The 21197-nt window shown below is 37.7% G+C and overlaps 1 protein-coding gene across 1 annotated transcript in view; it reads right to left on the bottom strand.

Moving 5' to 3' along the window:
• Positions 1-21197, bottom strand: part of LOC123252257 (glutamyl aminopeptidase) — a 117658-nt gene that overhangs the window by 83053 nt on the left and 13408 nt on the right. Inside the window, exons 2-3 of the mRNA XM_044681646.1 lie at positions 2112-2253; positions 383-514 (exon numbers count right to left, since the gene is read on the bottom strand). Of these exons, the coding sequence (XP_044537581.1) occupies positions 383-514; positions 2112-2253 (274 nt within the window). The remainder of the gene's footprint in view (positions 1-382; positions 515-2111; positions 2254-21197) is intronic.

Below are 21197 nucleotides of genomic sequence, written 5' to 3'. Positions count from 1 at the left end.
AGGTAAGAGTTGGGTGGTAAGTGGACACCAAAGGAGGATGAGCAGCTCTGAAGAGGGCTTCACAAGCCCTTATGACAGGGGTACTAGTCCTCCTTGAACATACGTACACCCTCCAATACACAGTAGGCATTTACTAAAAGATTGTTCACTTGATTTGTTGATTTATGTGTAAGACTGAGAAGTTGTAGACTGTGCTTCTTATAATTAAACTTTGAGGGTTTGTCATGGCACTAAACTCGTAGACATTGTGGAGCCAGATTTCCTGACTCTCTGTGCAAAGCCAGCTCTGAAGGAAAGAAAGCAGTGAAAGGGAGGAAAAAGTTGGAGAATTCTGACCCAAAGCACAAATGTTAAACATTGAAAGATTAAAAATGTGACTTACAGGAATTCCTTTAGCTGAAATTTTCTCCACATAGTCAAATTGATGAACAGCAAAGCATACCAGGTAAGTGCTCATTGGAACCGACTTATTGAAAACTGTTCTGATCCATTTGTCATCCAAGACCTCCGTTCTCTTTAGAAAATGAAAAATAATATTTTATTCATTAATATTATCATCTGTGCTTAAACCAAATGAATATTTGCCCATTTACTCTCTTTTGTGAGAAATTCTTTATCCAAATTTAAGGAAAGAATTCACATTGTAATAAATAAAAGATTATGGAGAGGGGGCAGCTGGGTAGCTCAGTGGATTGAGAGTCAGGCCTAGAGACAGGAGGTCCTAGGTTCAGATCTGGCCTCAGACACTTCCCAGCTGTGTGACTCTGGGCAAGTCACTTGACCCCCATTGCCTACCCTTGCCAATCTTCCACCTATAAGTCAATACACAGAAGTTAAGGGTTTAAAATTAAAAAAAAAAAGATTATGGAGAAAAAGATTTTTTTTTTCAATTTGTTATATTAAGAATAAGCACTATTACTGTTGAAAGACTAGACTATTCCAAGAAGATGGATTCTTGAGGGAAAATGCAATTTTGACCGCAATGTAAATGAATCAAGTGTTTTATTTTCTTTCTATAGACATAGAAAAACAGGATGGCAAAATGTTTAAGGAGCTAGCCTGGGATTTAGGAAGACCTGGGCTCAAATCCTGCCTCTGAGCATATTGGCTCTGTGATGCTAAGATAAATCTCTTTATCTCTCAATGCACTAAGCAACTAAGACTATAAGTCGCAGAGAAGGTTCCCCTTTACATTGGTAGGTAAAATTCTTTACCTAAGAACTCCCTAGATCAAAGAAATTACAGATCAACTCTGTCCTACACACACACACACACACACACAGAGCTAAAAATCAAGGAAGAATAGCTTGAGATCATGCTATCAGATTTAGAATTCCTCCAATAGTTTGTCTTTCTTGCAAAATAGCAGTATTTTTGCTAATTTAATGAATGAGTTTTGATATTAATTAAGCTTTGAAAATTCTGAAACTATAATAAAATCATTAGTGCCATTGGTGCTGGAAAGGCTGTATCAATTTCCAATACTATGACTCCACTCACCATTTCTATTATTTTCCAAACCAAAACACACCTCCATGAAATACCCCAATAAGTGGAGCAGCTATTCTCCACACAGTGGATAGAGTGGCAGGGCTGGAGTAGGAAGGACTTATGTTCAAATCTAGCCTCAGACACTTCCCAAATTGTCTGACCCTGGACAAGTCACTTAAACCCAATTGCCTAGTACTTACCCCTCTTCTGTCTCAGAATTAACACTAAGACAGAAGGTAAGACTTTTTAAAAGGAAGGAAGGAAGGAAAGAAGGAAGGAAGGAAGGAAGGAAGGAAGGAAGGAAGGAAGGAAGGAAGGAATTCTTCTATATGTACCATCTTCCTCTATTAGAATATAATCTCCTTAAGGTAAGGATCTTAACGTTTGTATTTGTATTCCCAGCACTTAGCAGAGTATTGGGCACAGAGTAAGGGCTTAATAAATGCCTTTTGTTTGGCTCATTAGTTATTTAATTCAAGATCTGTACTAAGAGAAGGAATATTTACAAATCTATGAATCCATTGAAATGTTGAAGAAGCCAATAAGGATAGAGAACCCTCTTACTTTGTACATAGACTGTCTTCATAAGTAGTTTTTATTTTTATTTTTTGCATACTCACCTGTGATGGCATATTTGAAAGTGCATCATATTCTTTTGGATGAACGATAGATATTGTGTAAGTTGCTTTTTTGTTGGGCTCATCAAAACAAGGAAAAGTTTTCCGTGCATCTGTTGGTTCATGGTCTGTAGCTGCTATGCTCCTGAGAAACAAACAAACCAAATATATGTTGATACATATGTATTTGATCTCCATATGCCAAGGTTCCCATCCCTCTAGAAGATAAATGACTTGATACACTGGATAGAAGACAAACCTGAGAATCAGCAAGACAAGTGTCCAAATCATAACCTTATAAATAGTAAATGTGAGGGGCAGCTAGGTGACTCAGTGGATTGAGATCCAGGTCTAGAGATGGGAGGTCCTGGGATCAAATCTGGCCTCAGACACTTCCTAGCTGTGTGACCCTGGACAAGTCACTTAAACCCCAACTGACTAGTCCTCACAGCTCTTGTACCTTCAAATGGTTACACAGTAGTATTGATTCTAAGACAGAAAGTAAAGTTTTTTAAAAAAGTTAATAAATGTGTGACCACAGACAGGGAGTTTTTGCATCAAGAATTCCCCTCAGTAATGAAATCTGAGATCTAGAATATCATTCCCTTAACCTTGTCCAAATGTCAATCAGATAGCTGTCAAACTTCCAGCCCTGAATTTTCTTCCAGAGTTCCAGTCCCACATTCCCAAAAGCCTACTATATATCTCCACTCCAATTTCTTTTTGATACCTCAAACTCAACATATCTAAAGCTAAATTCATCATCTCCATTCCCATTGCCCCCAAACAGATTTTCCTCCTGACTTTCTGGAATCAATTAATAGCACCCCTATTCTCCTAGTCACTCAGACTCAACTCCATCATTCTTGACTGCAGTCTCACATGTAATCAGCTGCCAAGTTGTATATGTTCCACTTTAAAGTATTTCTTACATGTACCATCTCCTTTTTACCTCAGTTTTGCATCTACTGCCCAGCCTGGTTTTGTCAACTCCCACAGAAGGTGCTCCTCTGAGGTATAGCTCTAATCTCATCTCTAGTCTCATCCCTGTAAACCGACTAAAATGCATCGATTGGCAGTACATCCTTCAGCCTCCTCTTCCCTCTGATCACAGAGCCAGAGGATAAAGTATCAATGTCCTCCCAATGCTTTCCTTTGTAAAGGACAGAAATTGGACTTTGAGGCTCATTTTCTACTTCTGATGCCCTTACTGCTTTTTATTTCAACTTCATGTTACAAGATGATCCCCCATTCTGGGTAACCCTTACTTCTAATTCCATTTTCCTGCCTCCTTTTATGTGTTGTCTGTACTCATTTTCAAGGGAACAGATTGCCTTTCTTTTTATTGTATTCCCAGGGCTTAACAAAGTGCCTGGCACAGGTTGTTGTTCACTCATTTCAGTCATCTCTGACTCTCTGTTACTTTATTTGGGATCTTCTTGGCAGAGATACTAGAGTAGTTTGCCATTTTCTTCTCTAGCTTATTTTATAGATAAGGAAACTAAAGCAAATAGGGTTAAGGGTTTTGCCCAGGGTTACACAGTTAGCAAGTGTCTGAGTCTGGATTTGAACTCAGTTCTTCCTGACCCCAGGCCCGGCATTATATCTATCCATTATGCTTCCTAGCTGCCCTGTGGTAGGTATTTAATAAATGCCTAATGGATTGGATTGGATTTCCATTCCAATAGCCATCAGCCTGGTTCAGGACAACCCCTGCTCAAAAATCTTTGACTAATTCCCATTTTCTACAAAATAAAGGACAAACTCCTTATCATCTTTTTTTTTTTTTTTGACAGGGAGGTCTTTATCCTTTTTTTAATTTAAAAAAATTTCCCCTCAGATTATATGTCAATCACATTATAATTTTTAATATTTGTTTTCTGCCATTTTGCAGAATTTTTGCTTCTTAATCAGAGACCTTCACAAAATTGTCTCCCCTCATCTCCTCATCATCCTCTGTGTACCTTATTCATGGTCCCTAAATGTGCCCTGTAACTTTCTCACCTCCTTCCCTTTGTTTATGCCAAATCCTATGCCTGGATTTCCCTCTTAAGAGTTGTCCAAATCCACCCAACCTTTAAGGCCTTGTCCAAATGGTACCTTGTTCTTTAAGCTTTCTCTGATACCCTTTACACCAGATGGAACGTGCTCATTCTCCATACTCTCATAGCACTCTCTACCTAATGGCATAGGTTGGATTCTGATTCGCTCAAGATTTTGACTTCTGTCTTCTAATAGATGATAAATTTACAGAGAGTAAAGACTGTGCTACCTTTACCTTTGCATCTTCTAGTGGGCATATAAATATGTATTGGAAGAAATTGAAATTTTCTCAAAATTTTAATTATAAAAGAAACAATCTTCAGATTAAAGTGTCTGGGAACAGCGCATAGATAAAAGATTCATGAGAATTTTAGGGAAAGAACCCTGTATTTTGTAGTCAGACAATCTGGCTTCAAATTTCAACTTTGTCATTAACCTCTGGGACATTGGAAAAATCACCTAAACTTGTCTGGACCTTAGTTTTGTTAGTGTTAAAATTAAAGGGTTCTTTGAGAAGATCTTGGCAGGCCCTTTCTACTCTTTAATCCTAAAACATAGGAGAAGAGTGAAAGGAAAAGCATGATCCTGTTAAGCAGAAAGATGTTGTTTAGATTTGGGGTCAGCAGACCTGGGATCAAATTCCAGCCCGATGCTTAATATCCCTCTGACTTTGGATAAACCATTTATTCTCTAAAGTAGAGTAAGGATTCAGAACAAGACCTCTTCAGAAGTCTGGTTGGGCACAACTAGGCGGTTTGGTGGATTGAGAGCCAGCCCTAGAGACAAGATGTCCTGGGTTCAAATCTAGCTTCAGATGCATCCTGGTTGTGTGACCCTGGGCAAGTCATTTAACCCAATTTGCCTAGCCCTTACTCTTCTGTTTCAGAGCTGTCACCAAACCAGAAAGTGAAGTGTTTTGTTGTTGTTGTTGTTGTTGTTTTTAATTTTTTAAACCCTTAACTTCTGTGTATTAACTTATAGGTGGAAGAGTGGTAAGGGTAGGCAATGGGGGTCAAGTGACTTGCCCAGGGTCACACAGCTGGGAAATGTCTGAGGCCGGATTTGAACCTAGGACCTCCCGTCTCTAGGCCTGGCTCTCAATCCACTGAGCTACCCAGCTGCCCCCTTGTTTTTGTTTTTTAAAAGAATTCTGGTGAAGCCCCTGGATCCTCTCTCAGAACATTTTTTAAATGCATAAAATAAAATACAAAAGCTAACAAAAGGAACTAAATTATATTGGAATATAATTATTGATTTTTTTTTAATGCATGGACCACAAGTTGAATGAAAAAGCCCTTGCTTTAGAAGCTTGTTACCTTATTTTTAAATGAGAGAATGAGGCAAGTTGATTTCAGGAAACCCTGTCCAATTCTAAATCTATGATTCTATGAACCCAAAGCTGGTGACCTACCAAAAATGTTCTTAGTAAGCTCAGGAAGATAAACAAGGCAATTGATGCCACCTGGTTGAGTACCAAGAAAGAATCACAAAGGAACAGAAGGGGGAGAGGCCTCTAACATTCCTTAGGATGACTGAACAGCTGTGTGCTGTCATCATATGGGAGTACATTCCAGCGTCTCAGCCCCTCTCCCAAATGCCGCATTCCACTTGACGTGGTGCAGGGGACAAAAACCAGAGTTCCTCCTAGGCAGAAGACAAGGTTTAGAACAGTCCTGCCTGGTTGTTTGCCATTTGTTTTTGTTGGGTTTTTTAAAACAATAAAGGGAAGATCGTCAGCCAGAATTTTGGGCCTCTCTTGGCATATGAATATTATTAAAGTGTATTATTAAGTATTTCAAGCTGTGTGATCCTGAAGAAATCATTTAACCTCTCTGTATCCCACAAGAATCTTTATAAATTACAAAGCAGGCCCTGATTGGTTTGCATTTGTAGAAGGAATTTCTTCATCAGGAGCTTCCTACACTGATGAGACTATAGGTCCAGTCCAAAACCCTCCCCCACACACACTTAAAACAGATCCACAAAGACACAGACACACATAAAACATAGGTACACATAGGCACTACTCCTATACGCATAAACTCATACATATTGACACCCAAAAAACATAGACATACACACATTAATACACACAAAACAAGCATTCACACAATATACACAAAGCATAGACACATACATAAATACACACACATACAAAATAGACACACATACCAACACCACACACAAAATAGAATGAAAACACAATAATATTTTTTTCCCTCTCAATAAGTATTCAAATTCAATTTATTCAATTCAACATAAAAGCAAAAGAGCCAAAGGAAAGAATGGTTACTGTGCTCTATGCTGTTGACTCATTTTTATAAGAATACTTTGTCCCATGGAAAGGACTAAGAAGGATCCAGAACAAGGAATTGCTCTCTTCCCAATTTTATAGCCAGTTCTTGGAGGGCAAAGGCTCTGCCTTTTATTTCCTTCAAGGTCACAGTAAGGAATTTATTAGGATTTGGATGCCCAGTAGGAATACAATACAATCATGGTGAATTTAACTGTAAGCATTCTTCTAAAAAGAATTTATTTATCTTGATAAGCTACACATGTAGGCTCCATGCTTGTCTAGAATGCTCTTCATCTCTACCTACTGACCTCCCTGGCTTCTTTTTTATTTAGTTGATTTTCCATCACATCCAACTCTTGGGGGATTTGGGGCAGAGGCTGGAGTGGTTTGCCATTTCCTTTTCCAACTCATTTTACAGATGAGGAAACTGAGACAAATAAGGTTAAGCAACTTGCCCAGAGTCACATAAATAAGTCTTCATGACTCCAGACCTGGTGCCCTATCCATTTTGCCACATAGTTGCCTTGGCTTTCTTTTGCTCCAAGTAAAATAATATCTTCTAAGGAAAAGTTTTCCCAGTCTCGCCTAAATCTAGTGCCTTTCCTCATGTAATTTTTTTTCCTATTTAACTTGTATATAACTTCTTTGTAAATATTTGTTTGCTTATTGCCTCCTCCATTAGATTTTGAGAGTAGGGAATGTCTTCTCTCTCTCTCTCTCTTTCTTCTTCTTCTTCCTCTTTCTCACTCCTTCCTCTCTCTTTCTTTCTCTCTCCTTCCTCTCTCTTTCTCTCTTCTTTCTCTCTCTCTCTCCCTTCTCTCTCTCTTCTTTCTCTCTCTCTGTCTCTCTCTCTCTCCAATGTTTACACAACACCTGACAGATGGCAGATAGGACATGTTTAATAAATGTTTATAACTAATTGACTTACATATTAACAGATATGATCCAATCTCAGAGTCAAGAATCCAGTTTATAGATATGTACATATGTGTATATATTTATATGACAGCTATACATAGTTGCTAATACACATACATATCTTTACAACTTTATATAAAAATAGAGTAGCTGATTTATTTCAATTGTGTTTGACTCTTTGTGACATAATTTGATTTGCCATTTCCTTCTCTAGCTCATTTTAAAAATGAGGAAACTGAGGCAAATAGGTTTAAATGACTTGCCCAGGGTCACTGAGCAACTAGTAAGTGTCCGAGCCTAGATTTGAACTCAGGAAGACTAATATTTCTGACTCCTGCCTGGGTACTCTCTTCACTGTGTCACCCAGCTGCCCTTGTTTCTAAGAATTTAAGTTGCCAGTTAGGTATTGGTAGTGAGATTTCCCTCACTGAGAATTCCCTATGCACCAAGGAATTCATAAGTCTGAGCAGTAATAAAAAGTGATGCTTCTGAATCCTTTTCTCAGTCGTGCCCCAGAAATAACAAACATATTTATAAAATGTGGACTGTCTGTCCCTTTTTGACCCCTTCCTTCAGACACAGCATCTGCTGATTCTATTTGTAACTTCTAACAGTTCTGCTAGTGGGCTGAAGGTGGTGGCAGCCTGAATGTAGGTGACTGTCTCTGCAGATCGTTGCCAAGGGCAAGCAGACACTGGGATGCAAAAGACTCAAAAAGACTTAAAGCAAGGTCAAGGCCAGGGACAATGAAGGAATTTGTTTTGCTTGACTCTGCAGATCCGATGGGAAAGATCCTGTTGATTGTTGTTTTCTGGCAATGGGTGGGGGATGGAATGGAAAGGAAAATAAATAAATTTTTAGAATTCAAAAAATAATAAATTCAAAAAACAATGAAATGGAAGAAAAAAGAAGTTGACAAAAAGTTCTCTGCTCTGTGCTATGGAAGAGGTAGGTAGAATGGATAACAGAGCTGGTCTTGATCATTTGACATTGAATAAGTAAGTCCCTGAACATCGCTGTGACCCAGGCAAGGCTCTCAGGAGATACATCGTAGAGCTGATGCCAATGTGTATTTGGAGAGAAACTTTCCTCCCCAGAATGTTAATGAGGCATTTCCCTACTAAAATAACCACTACCACCCAACCTGCTGGAGAATATGGCTTCCTCAAGCCCAGAGAGTAGAGGGGACTTCTTCTCAATCCTTTCTTACTTTCATTTTCCAAACTGAAATTTTGATGGATTCAAGAGAATTTTTTTCATTCCCCTTTGAAAATAGGGAGAAGAAATGTAAAGATAAGCAGATAGGGGGCACCAAAGATAAGGTATTAGGTGTAGAATCAGGAGGCCCTGAGTACAAATTTGACCTCAGGTCCACAGTATGACCCTAGGGCAAGGTCCCTAATCTCTATATTGCCTCAGTTTCCTCAACTGTGAAATAGAGATAATATCTAACTCAGAATGGTGATAATATGTGTGTATGTATATATTTACAGACATGCAACATATATATGTAATATCACATTGTAATAATATTTTATCAAATTTATAAAGCACTTAGCACATAGTCTGGCACATTTATAAATGTTTATTCCCTTCCTTTAGGGCTTGATGGCAAAGAATGCTTGGTAATATGAATAATCAGTTCAATCCTGCCCACACTTTGCCCCTAGAATGTTACCAGGTAAGGCTATTCATTTTAGGTTACAAGCAAGTAGCCACAACAGAGTTGTTGCTTCAGATTTTTTTTTCTAGGCTGCAGGAGACTCTAGAACCAGGGTGGTGAACCTGTGGCACACGTGCCAGAGGGGGCACTCAGATCACCTCTCTGTGGACATGCATCCTCACTCCAGCACAGAGTTCACCAGAGTTTGTTACTAGAAAGTCAGAGGAACAAGGGGCTGGGCTGCTCCCCACCCCATCTCCATGGGTGCCTGAGGGCATTTCTCACATTACCCACCCCTCTAAAAGGTTCACCATCACTGCCCTAGAGGTTACCTAGAACTATAGGCTATCCCTCTGAGTATTTATGCAAACTACTCCTCTGACCTGAAAGCAAAGAAATAGTCTTCTAATCTTATCAAATCTTCCTTTATTTTTGTGTGATTATTCTAATTTAAGAGTAGAGATTCTGAAGACTTGTAATAAAGTGCACTTCTATTCACATGTCCAACGAGATGATTATTTTTAACCTTTGTTGTTTTTTAATTTTTTGAGCCAAATCCCCCTCCTCTCTTCCTCATTCCCTTCTCCCCTCCCTGAGATGGCAAGCAATCTGATATGGATTTTACACCTACATTTACTTTTAAGAAAGTAAATTGATCCATAACCTTTCTGAAATTATAATCACTAAGTATCAAATTTCAATGTAATAAAGTAGAAATTACCAAAGACATGGCCACTTTGAAAACATATTAACCACCATCCTCTTTTAAGAAATCAGAGTGAAATGTGATCAGTCATGTAGTGTATCAGGGATATGACCAGGGTTTTGATGTTAAAGGATCACTCTACTGCAGATATGAATAACATGGAAATAGGTTTTGAACAATGATACATGTATAACCCAGTGTAACTGCTTGTTGGATTTAGGAGGGAGGAGGAAAAAGTGGGGGGCGAAGGGGAGGTGGATCATGAATCATGTAACCATGGAAAAATATTCTAAATTTTAAAAAAAGGAAAAAAAAAAGAAATATCACTTTAGTTGCTAAATGGAGTGGAATGGAGAGAGACTCAAGGCAAAAGACCCATCACTGATGGACTTAGGCACAATGAAGAATTTTTTTGGCCTTGTTAAAGTTTGTGGAGGGAATTGTTTTGCTCAGTTATACATGTATATAAGTTTTCTTTTTCTTTCTCTCTCAATTGAGGAGAAGGGTAAGGGGACTCAGAACTAAAAATAAAATAAAATTGAGCTTTAAAAAGGGGGAAAAAAAGAAATGAGAGTGAACCAAAAGTTGAGTTTAAGATTTAGCTTAGTACTTTTTAAATTCAGTCATTTCAACTCTTCATGACCCTATCTGGGCTTTTCTTGGCAAAGATAACAGAGTGGTTTACCATTTCCTTATCTAGCTCATTTTACAGACAAAGAAAATGAGGCAAATAGGGTTAAATGACTTGTCCAAGGCATCACAGCTCATACCTGAGGCCAGATTTTAATTCAAAAAGATATATTTTTTAAAGTAGCTTAGACATCAAGTTTGTTGGTTTTTTTTTAATCAAAAGCACAAAAAGTACAGATGAATGTGCTTGACATTCCAAAGCAAGGATACTACTGTAACTTTTAGAAAAAAGATTCAGAATTCTATGAAGACAAGCTATATGTTGTTTCGAGGACCTCTCAGGACACTTGGTATATGAAAATAAGTAGCATCCCAGAAAACAAATGTTTCTGTGACATTCTAAGAGGTTTTGTTTGGTTTAAAACTCATTTAAAAGTATGGTTTTCAGATCCATTATTAGGCAAAATCATGGAAAATGTCCCTTTGAGAGCACAATGTACCAAGAACTATTCTTAGGTATGCCTTGAATAATTCTGATGCCTCCTCTATTTTCTGGGGTGACAGACTGCCAGAGGAATCACTCTACCCTCTGTTAGTAAGTCACTAGCTTAACCCACAGATTCTTACCCAGTCTATGCAATTTATTGGTTTGTTAATGAGAGAAAAACACCCCCCTCCAACTGTTCGAAAATATGTCAAGACAAAGTTATTTTAGAAAGGATGGTAAAGAAGGGGATGCCGATGAAACAAGTAGGAGCTATTTATTCTGAGCCAATTAAAAAAAAAAACCCCTGTGCATATATCTCACAAGTCATCTCATACACTGTCTTCAAAGAGGGCATTCATTCTGTAGTCAGCTAGAGAGGAATGTCAACAATCCAGCCAGCTGAATAGCAGCAGGGGTCAAAGGAAGCCACTATGAAAAGGGTTTCCTCTACAGCTGTAAAAGCCATGGAAAAGAACACAGGACACGGGACTATGGATGTATCAGACACCTTGGAAATTAACTAATATTACTCACTCATTTTGATGCTTAAGATCTGATTTTTTTCTACTTGGTCCCAGAAAGCAGAGCTAGGAACAACCAATAAAAGCCGTGAAGAGTCAGATGTAGGCTTGATCTAAGGGTAGGGAAACTGCTACTGTTGGGAGTCAGGAAGATCTGAGTTCAAATTTGACCTCAGACACTTAGGTGTTTGACTTTGGGCAAGTCATTTAACTCTGTTTGCCTCAGTTGCTTCATCTGTAAAATGAGCTGGAGAAGGAAATGGCAAACCACTCCAGTATCTTTGCTAAGAAAACTCCAAATGGGGTCACAAAGAGTCAGACATGACTGAATAACAAATAATAATAAAAATCTGTGAAATGGTCAAAAGTTGGGAAATATACTAAGAAGATGACCCAAAAAATTCTATATTCATTGAGGAAGAGCTCCAATCACTAAGTATATCCCAAGTAATTTAAAGGGGGACAGAAAGATGCCATACACACAAAAATGTCTAAAATAGGACTTTTTTATAGTAGTAAGTCATTCAAGGCAAAGTAGATATTCAGTGATTGGGGAATGTCTAAATAACTTGAGGTATATAAATGCAATGAGACATTATGTCTCTATTAAGACATGTCAAATATGAGAAACACAGAGAAGCAAGAAAAGATTCGTGAATTGAGGCTGAGTGAAAAAAAAAAAAAGCACAACTAGGAAAATAAACCATCCAAAGACTAAAAAAATATTAGTTGAAAGAACAAAAGAAAATCAAGATGTCATGTAAGTATAAGAAAGCACAAGAAGATGTAAGGGGGAAAAAAAAGGAAAAGAAAACCTCACTCCCATATTTGTAGAGTCTAGGGATTATGGATGTGAAGCCATGTATGTACAAAATTAGGCTCATTCAATTTATTGGTTAGTTTTGGTGAAAAGCTTTTTTTTTTTTTAAAAAAAAGTGCTACAAAGATATATCTGGGAAAGGGAAAGGATGGAAAAATATGTTTGGGAAAGTAGGTGATATAAACACAAAAATGGCTACATTTTTAAGAAGTAGATTAGATATGACACCAAAAGATTATGTTATTTCTGTAGCTCATTCTGTCTTAGCATAAAACTGATCCTGTACTCCTATTAATATGGCAGATCAAATATAAAATTCTAAACAATGATTTTGTGTTTAGTTAAGCTTAATTGAAACTGTTACAACAAAAACATCACAAGTCTAATAATGTCTCATCAAAATGGTAATGATGATATTCAATTTTTAAAATTTTTTTAAATTCAAGAAAAAGAATAATTGAAACCACCTCACTAATATTTTTCTGCCATGTTCCTTTTTTTCTTTTCCTTTATCCTAACCTCAGAGGACATGTTGTGTTCTTGAAAACCAATAGAAGGGAATTAGCAGATTTTATCTCTGGAGGGATCTTTCCTCTGTCCCTGGGAAGTGATTTGGCAGGTTACTCTGTGAGATCCTGTGATAAAAAGAACCCAAATGCTAGGATCCCAGGGCCTCCAGCTATAGAGATCTTCTAGACATGACCAAGAAGGAAAGAGGCATAAAATATTCTTTTTTTTTTTTAAACCCTTAACTTCTGTGTATTGGCTCCTAGGTGGAAGAGTGGTAAGGGTAGGCAATGGGGGTCAAGTGACTTGCCCAGGGTCACACAGCTGGGAAGTGTCTGAGGCCAGATTTGAACCTAGGACGTCCCATCTCTAGGCCTGACTCTCAATCCACTGAGCTACCCAACTGCCCCATAAAGCATTCTTAAATAATTCAGCTTTCACTGACCTTGAGACCGATTCATTACTGTCCTTTGGTCCAAAAACCTACCAAAGCCCAGTGGTCAGACCCAGGTGGATTAAAAATTTAATCCTACAATCAGGAACACTCAAGCACTGATGTGTAGTGTAGCTATGCAGTTTCACTGTGACTAGGTTTTACCTGTCTCCTTTTCTCTCCTTCCTCCAAGCATTTTTTTTTTTTAACTTTCTGTCCAGGGAAAGGGGGAGGAAGAGTTATTTTCTAAATACCAGCAGTGAAATTTCTATGACACGCTGGTTGCAGATATACCCTGTCTGGAAAAGGGTGTTTTACTCCTTGGGACTACTGGCAACAGCTGCTGCCTTTGGGCAGCTAAGTGGTAATCTATAAAATGGAAATAATAATAGCATCTTCTCTTATATAGGAACATGACAGAAAAAATATTAGTGGACTGGTTTCCATTGTATTTTGGAAAAATTGAACACTTATATTATAATCACTATTTATATTGTCATCACTATCATGATGTTAGACTTGGGATGTGTTTGCTGTAACAGTTTAAACTAAACTTAAATAAACATAAAATCTACTTTGTTTAGAATTTTAAATTTGATCTACCATATTATTAAGAGTACAAGATCAGTTTTATGCTGACAGAACGAGCTACAGAAATAATATAATTGTGAGTTTCAAATGAGGTCATATATGTAAAAGTGCCCAGCACACAGTAGGCACCTTTATAAATGCTTATTCCCTTCCATTTCCTTTTCCTCTCTCCACAGCCTGGCTGGACTACTTCTCTTGCTTTAACCAGAATATAGGACTCTCAGACATAAACTTAGACTATATGAGGATATCAGAGCCTTAAGGATCTCAGAGATCATCCACTAAGACCTTCATTTTAACATATGAGGAAACCAAGGACTATAGGAAGTACCTACTATGTACCAGATCATGTATTAAGTTCTTGGGATACAAAAAGAAGCAAAAGATAGTCCCTTTGCTCAGGGAGCATACAACCTCAGGTGCAGTTAGTTATAGGGCTTGGATTCAGATCCCGACTCTACCACTTACTTGCAATTTTGACCAAATCACTTAATCTTTCTGGATTTCAGTTTCATCATCTGTAAAATGAACAGATTGGGCTACAATCTCTAAGTTTCTTTACAACTTTAACTTTTGAAGAAATTTGCTCAAGATCACAGACAAGGAAGTATGATTTAAGTCAATATTTTTTGTCTTTATCTTCCCAGGGCTTAGCACAGTGCCTGGCACATAGTAGGTTGTTGTGGCTATTCATTCATTTCTGTTTTGTCTGACTCTTCTGACTCTTCATGACCCCATTTGGGTTTTCTTGGCAAAGATATGGAGAATTTTGCCATTTCCTTCTCCAGCTGGTTTTATAGATGAAGAAACTGAGACAAACAAGGTGAAGTGACTTGCCCAAGGTCACAAAGCTTATATCTGAAGCCAAATCTGAACTCAGATCTCTCTGATTTGACTCTAAGCCTGGTGTTCTACCCATCCTGCCATCTACTTGCCTTAATATAGCAGATAGATGCTTAATAAATCCTTTTTTATTGATTAATTAGTTGACTGAACATACCCTTTTCATTTTCATCCCAGTGACTTTTGGATCTACCACTTGGGAAGCAAAAAGGGACAAGCTCCCGCACACAACCCTGTGCCTATCTCTCTTGGATTTCCACTCTCTTTCCCAGGATTTCAATTCGATCTATCTATCAAGAACAGAATGCTCCCTCATGATTATACAGAAACTCAAGATGAGTGAAGTTTAAAATAAAGAAAAACTTTGCTGAGTCTATTTTCCTAAATTCATTAGGGTAAACAAAGGCACTCAATAGTCACCTGAGTTGGTGCCACTGATAAGAAATAAATTTTTTTGGTACCACATTTGTGGGTCTCCACTGTGTTGTTGCTAGCTGGAATTCTCAAGTACTATCTCGTAAACAGATGTATTGTTTTCCTTCTTTAGAATTAAAATTTTTTCCCAAAAATTTCAAATTTTTTTCAAAAATGTTTTTTTTTCAGTTCTCAGAGGTCTGGGATCCTGAGAACAAACTCTAGTTTGGCTCAGGGGGAGATATCAAGGTATGGTACCAAAGGCCAGAAGGGCTTACAGAGAAAAGCATTTCAGTCTGAGAATGAGAAAAAGAGTTAACCCAAGAGCCAATTAAAAGCCTGATGACTGAGGTCTACTCCCTTCTCCAAAGTTCTTAGTCTTATCTCTGGGTATGATTTTCCCCAGATCATATTCCTTGAATGCAAGCCATTCTGGACTTCTCCTGTGTAGCTATCCTTTGTCTCAGTGGGCCTTTCCCAGATCACTAGATGAGGAAAGCAGTTTCTTATCTCTACTGACCTTTCGGTTTTCTCTTTCACTAATCATGGAACTCTTTAATACCCTGGGACCTGGAAAGCCTGTTTTTACCCATAGTTCATTTCTCTCTGTCTTGTTTACTTTGTATGAACTGTGTTTACTACTAACCATTTGCATTATTTAGAAAAACCATTATTATTATTGATAATAACAATTATTCTAATTAAATAACAAGTAAATTATTTATGATTAAGTGAGTTATTTATAATAATCACACTACCTACCATCATAGAGCTAAAATTGGAAAATACTTTCTGGAAGTATTGAAAATACTCTGGAAAATACAGCTCTTCTCACCCATCTCCCTTATTTTGCCAGTGAGGAAACAGTATGTGTTACCTGCTCACTGTCACATTAATAGGAATCGCTAATTATAATAATAATAATAATAATAATAGCTAATTTACTATGCTCTGTCCACTGTGCTAAGTGCTTTACAATTGTTATCTTATTTGGTCTTCACAACTCAGGGAGGTAGGGGCTGTTATTATCCAATTATACAAAACTGAGGTAAACAGAGGTAGAGGGATTTGCCTAGGTTGCACATCTAATAAATGTCTGAATCTGGATTTGAACTCAGGTCTTTTGTGCTATAAGGAATAATGAACTGGAGGAATTCTATGTGAACTGGAACGACCTCTAGGAATTGATGCAGAGTGAAAGGAGCAGAACCAAGAGAACATTATACACAGAGACTAATACATTGTGGCCCAATGGAATGTAATGGACTTCTCCACTAGCAGCAATGCAATGACTCCACTAGCAGCAATGCAATGACACGTTTACTAGATGTGCAACCTAGGACAATTCTGAGGGACTTATGAGAAAGAACACTATCCACACACACATCCAGAGAAAGAACTATGGGAGCAGAAATGCATTAGAAAAATATATGATTGGCCATGTAGTGTGATAGGGATATGATTAGGGTTTTGGTGTTAAAAGATCACTCTACTGGGGGCAGCTGGGTAGCTCAGTGGAGTGAGAGCCAGGCCTAGAGACGGGAGGTCCTAGGTTCAAAGCCGGCCTCAGACACTTCCCAGCTGTGTGACCCTGGGCAAGTCACTTGACCCCCATTGCCCACCCTTACCACTCTTCCACCTATGAGACAATACACCGAAGTTAAAGGGTTTTAAAAAAAAAAAGATCACTCTACTGCAAATATGAATAATATGGAAATGGGTTTTGAACAATGATACATGTATAACCCAGTGAAATTGCTCATTGGCTTTGGGAGAAAGGAGAGGGGGGAGGAGGAAAAGAACATGAATGATGTAACCATGGAAAAATATTCTAAATTAATTAAATGAACTCAGGTCTTGCTGACTTCATGCCTACTATCTTGTCCATGGATCTGAACCTATGTCCAGTATTCTTACCACTGTTTCCTTCCCATTCCCTTAAGACAATTTCTCTTTTTTGATGAAACTTGAAATCTTAATTCTAAGTTATTTTAATTAATAGTAGCATCTAATATTATATAGCACTTTTGAGAATGCAAAGTATTTTACATAAATCTCATTTTGTCATCACAACTCAGCTACTTCTTGGCTTCATCTTCCCAGTAGCAAAAGGATTTCCATTTTGCCAGCCCAATAGATTCACTTTTTCAATCTGAGTCTGGCTTTCAGTTCATTTAAAGGGGAGGAGTGATTAATTGATCTTAAGCCCATTGAAACTCCAAGCCATTTCCAATGACCAGAACTATTTTTCCCAAGTGTTGTAGTTGTTGTTTTTAATTTCCATTTTGTGATCATTCAGAATTCACCAGCTTTGGGAAGAGTGTCTTCCAGAATTCTTCCATAAGTTTTATAATACAGAGAATGCTTTCGACCTATATTCAGAGAGATTTCCATCACGGGAAAGCAAGCATTTAGTGATGCCCTCCAACAGAATAGTCAGTGATTTCTTACTGAATGCCATACTCAGGGTCATGGACTTCTCCCTTCCCTTCTTCTATAGCTCTTCCCCCTCCATAAAGACTCAGTAGGTCAGCTCCTCACAGAACTTTTGTACAGAGTGTCTAGTTCATGATATGAACTATAAAAGAATCATACCATTCAGGCACTGTTAATTGTTTGTCACTTAGTTCTCAAATCAACATGCCTATTTCTTTGTTATACCTTTAAATTATAATATTAAAAATTAATAAATATCTAGCATTCATCGTGTTCATCTAAAGTAGGTTTATTTAAATATTCTTTTTCCTCCTCTGAGAGTCTAGGCAATTTATAGTTTTGTAAGTATTCTTCCATTTTACTTATAGTTAAATTTGTTGCCATATAATTGGGCAAAATAACTCCTAACAATTGCCTTGATTTCCTCTTCATTGGTGGTATATTGGCCCTATTTAATTTATTTTAAATGGAAATAAATAGTACATAAATATACACATATATACGTGGTAGCTATTCGAACATGAGTAAGTGCATTTGTAAAATCTTATACTTCTAAGATTGTAAAAGGTTTTAGAAACAGAAATCTAAAAGTAGATTGTATCTAGAACATTATTTTGTAAATCAGAAACATTTGGGTTCAATGAAGATATGAGAAATTAAATCTAATATTCATAGAGAACTCTATGTGATTGAGTAAAGAGCAATAAAGCTTTCAGATGCAGTTATCCATTTATTTCCTTTAACTTCACAAGTACAATTTTTCCTTTTGGAGAAAATGCTGGGCATGGGGTCAGGAAGACTCATCTTTCTGAGTTCAAATCTGGCCTTAGATACTTACTAGCTGTGTGACCCTAGACAAATCATTTAACCCCATTTGTTTCAGTTTCCTCATTTGTAAAGTGAGCCAGAGAAGGAAATGGCAAATCATTCCAGTGTCTTTGCCAAGAAAACCCCAAATGGGGTTACAAAGAGTCAGATATACCTGAAAAATGACTCCACAGCTCATCTCTCATTTCAAGTTTTACAAAGACTTTGTGACCTCATTTAATCCTCAACTAATCTATGAGGTGGATGCTATTATTCCCATTTTATTGATGAGAAACTGAGGTTCCAAAAGGTTAATTAGCTCAGATATAGCATTCTAGATAATATGTCATATCTTTTGCTTAATTTGGAGTTAGGAAGACAAATTCAAATCCTGCCTCAGACATTTATTAGCTATGTAAACCTGGGCAAATTATATAAGCTTTCTCAGTGTCAGTTTCTATATCTATAAAATGGGGGTAATAATAGCACCTACTTCTTAAGGTTGTTGGGATGACAAAATGAGATAATATGTATAAAACGGGAATAATGATAGCTCATATTTGACAGGTCTGTTGTGAGGTTCAAATGAGATAACATACATCAAACCCTTTGGAAACCTTAAAAATATTCTTATCTTTAAATCACACTGCCACTGAAGTTACTTTGATTTCAACTTTCAACCCAAGCCATGGCTCTCTCTTATTACCCTCCTTGGTCTCTAAGGGAGCAGTATTTATTTTTCCCCCTAGGCTCTACCTCTCCTTTTTTTGGCCCTATCAAAAAATAGTCTTTCTTGTAGCCAGCTAGGATCTAACAGTGTCCTGGCCTATCTTTGATCATTAGTAGGAAGATGGTGTATTTGGCATGCAGCCTCCACCATAAAGATAGGAGCTGTCACACAGTTGTCACCTAAGATGTGTCAGAGGTAGAATTTGAACACAAGTTTTCTTAATTCCAAGGCCCTCTCTCCATCCACTTCACCACTCTGCATGGCATCATCTTCTGTTCTGTCTCTGCTCTCCTTTGACCAGCTCCTTCTCTTCTCTTAATTATTTCTGATGATAGTCTGCTAGTCACCTAGACCTGAAACTTCAAAGTCATCTCCCTTGATCCCAATGACCAATTAGTCATCAGCCCCTGTCAATCTTCATTTATGTTTTTGGAATCCATCCCTTCCTCCCAATCCTCATCATCATCTCACCAACTCAGGCCTTTATTACCTCACAATTATCCTGTGGCAGATATGAATTATCTTATTTCTAATTCCCCCCCACACCCAGTGCTAAACCATTTTATACATCACTGCCAGATTAATCTTCCTGAAACACCACTTTTATTATGCCATACTCTTGATTAAGAATATTCTGTTCCCTGCAGCCTAAAGAATAAAGCCACATCTTACCTTGAATTCAAAGTCCTTCACCATACCCAAAATATCTTTCCTTTACAGCTCAATAATCTCAATCTTCCTTTATGCCAATCTTCTCCCACATTCAACTTGGTCTACCTGCCATACCCTAAACAAAGATGGCACTATAAGATCCTGAGGCATGGACTACAATTGTCTCTGAAGAACTAAAAATGAAAGCCATAGAGAACACAATGGGAAAGGAAATGTGATACATGTGAGCAGGTCACAACATATCACCAATAAAGACCTTTAAAGAAAACAGAAGTAAAAGATGTTACTGGGGAAACAGAAAATCAGAAGGAAATCTGGGCCAGATGCACAGCAAGGCTAAAGGATAGCAGGTGACCAGCTGGAGTACTCCACTGATACCTTTGTGTGTCAGGAAAAATTAGTGTGGTTGTTGGCAGAAAAAATTGAGGAAGATCTGTAGCATGTTTTGTGCATCACCTGGCCAATTTCTGGAATTTCATGGACAAGAGGTCAGGCAGGATAGGCAGACACAGATTGGTTGCAAGAAGCATCACTGAAGGAACATTCAATTTTATGAGATCACAGATCCATGAGAATTCTATTATTGTATTTGTTTCTAAAGCTATCAGTGACATCTCGGATAATATACTAGTTTCTAGAGGTGGTGGGAACATCTATGGACTGTATACCAGTTTCTAGAGGTGGTGGGAACATCTATGGACTGTATACCAGTTTCTAGAGGTGGTGGGAACTTCTGAAGTCATCTCATCCAACTCCCAATATTACATATAAGAAAACTGGGGTTCAAAGAAGTTAAATAATTTACCCACCTCGGTTCTGGGACTCCATATTCAGCACTAATTCTACTGTAATAGATAGGCTGCCTCTAAGTTCCTAGAAGGAAGATCTTATACTCCTGTCATCACTATTTTTCCCACAGTGCCTTGCATAGTGAGCCCTTTGTAACTATTTTTCAAATCAGTAAATATTTTGGGAAGAGGTGATAGAACTACTAAAAACATCGAAAAAGAAACTGGGCATGTCTTGAACCTTAAAATATCATACTCAATTACATTTTTTAGAATGCAATTCTAAAAATATGGGGCTCTAAATATGATGAAGGATGAAAGGAAATTCTGAATCAAGATTGAGGAGGGGGAAAGAATTCAGAGCTTTAAAGGAGGATGAAATAAAGAAAAGCTTTCAGGGATTACTTGGTGGCTTAGTGAATTGAGAGACAACCCTAGAAAGGGAAGGCCCTGAGATTAAATCTGGACTCAGACACTTCCTAGCTATGTGACCCTGGGCAAGTCACTTAACCCCAATTGCCTAGTCCTTACCACCCTTCTGCTTTGGAACTGATACTTAGTAATGATTCTAAGACAGAAGGTAAGGGTTTGCTTGTTTTTAAAGAAAGGAAGAAAGAGAGACAGAGGCAGAGAAAGGAAGGGAGAAGTAAGGAAAAGAAAAGAAAAGAAGAGAAGAGAAAAGAAAAGAAGAGAAAAGAAGAAAAGAAGAGAAGAGAAAAGTAAAGAAAAGAAAAGAAGAGAAAAGTAAAGAAAAGAAAAGAAGAGAAAAGAAAAGAAAAGAAAG

The sequence above is a fragment of the Gracilinanus agilis genome, chromosome 6 (genome assembly GCF_016433145.1).
Source record: "Gracilinanus agilis isolate LMUSP501 chromosome 6, AgileGrace, whole genome shotgun sequence".
Classification (NCBI taxonomy): domain Eukaryota; kingdom Metazoa; phylum Chordata; class Mammalia; order Didelphimorphia; family Didelphidae; genus Gracilinanus; species Gracilinanus agilis.
This window is presented reverse-complemented; position numbering and strand designations above follow the sequence as displayed.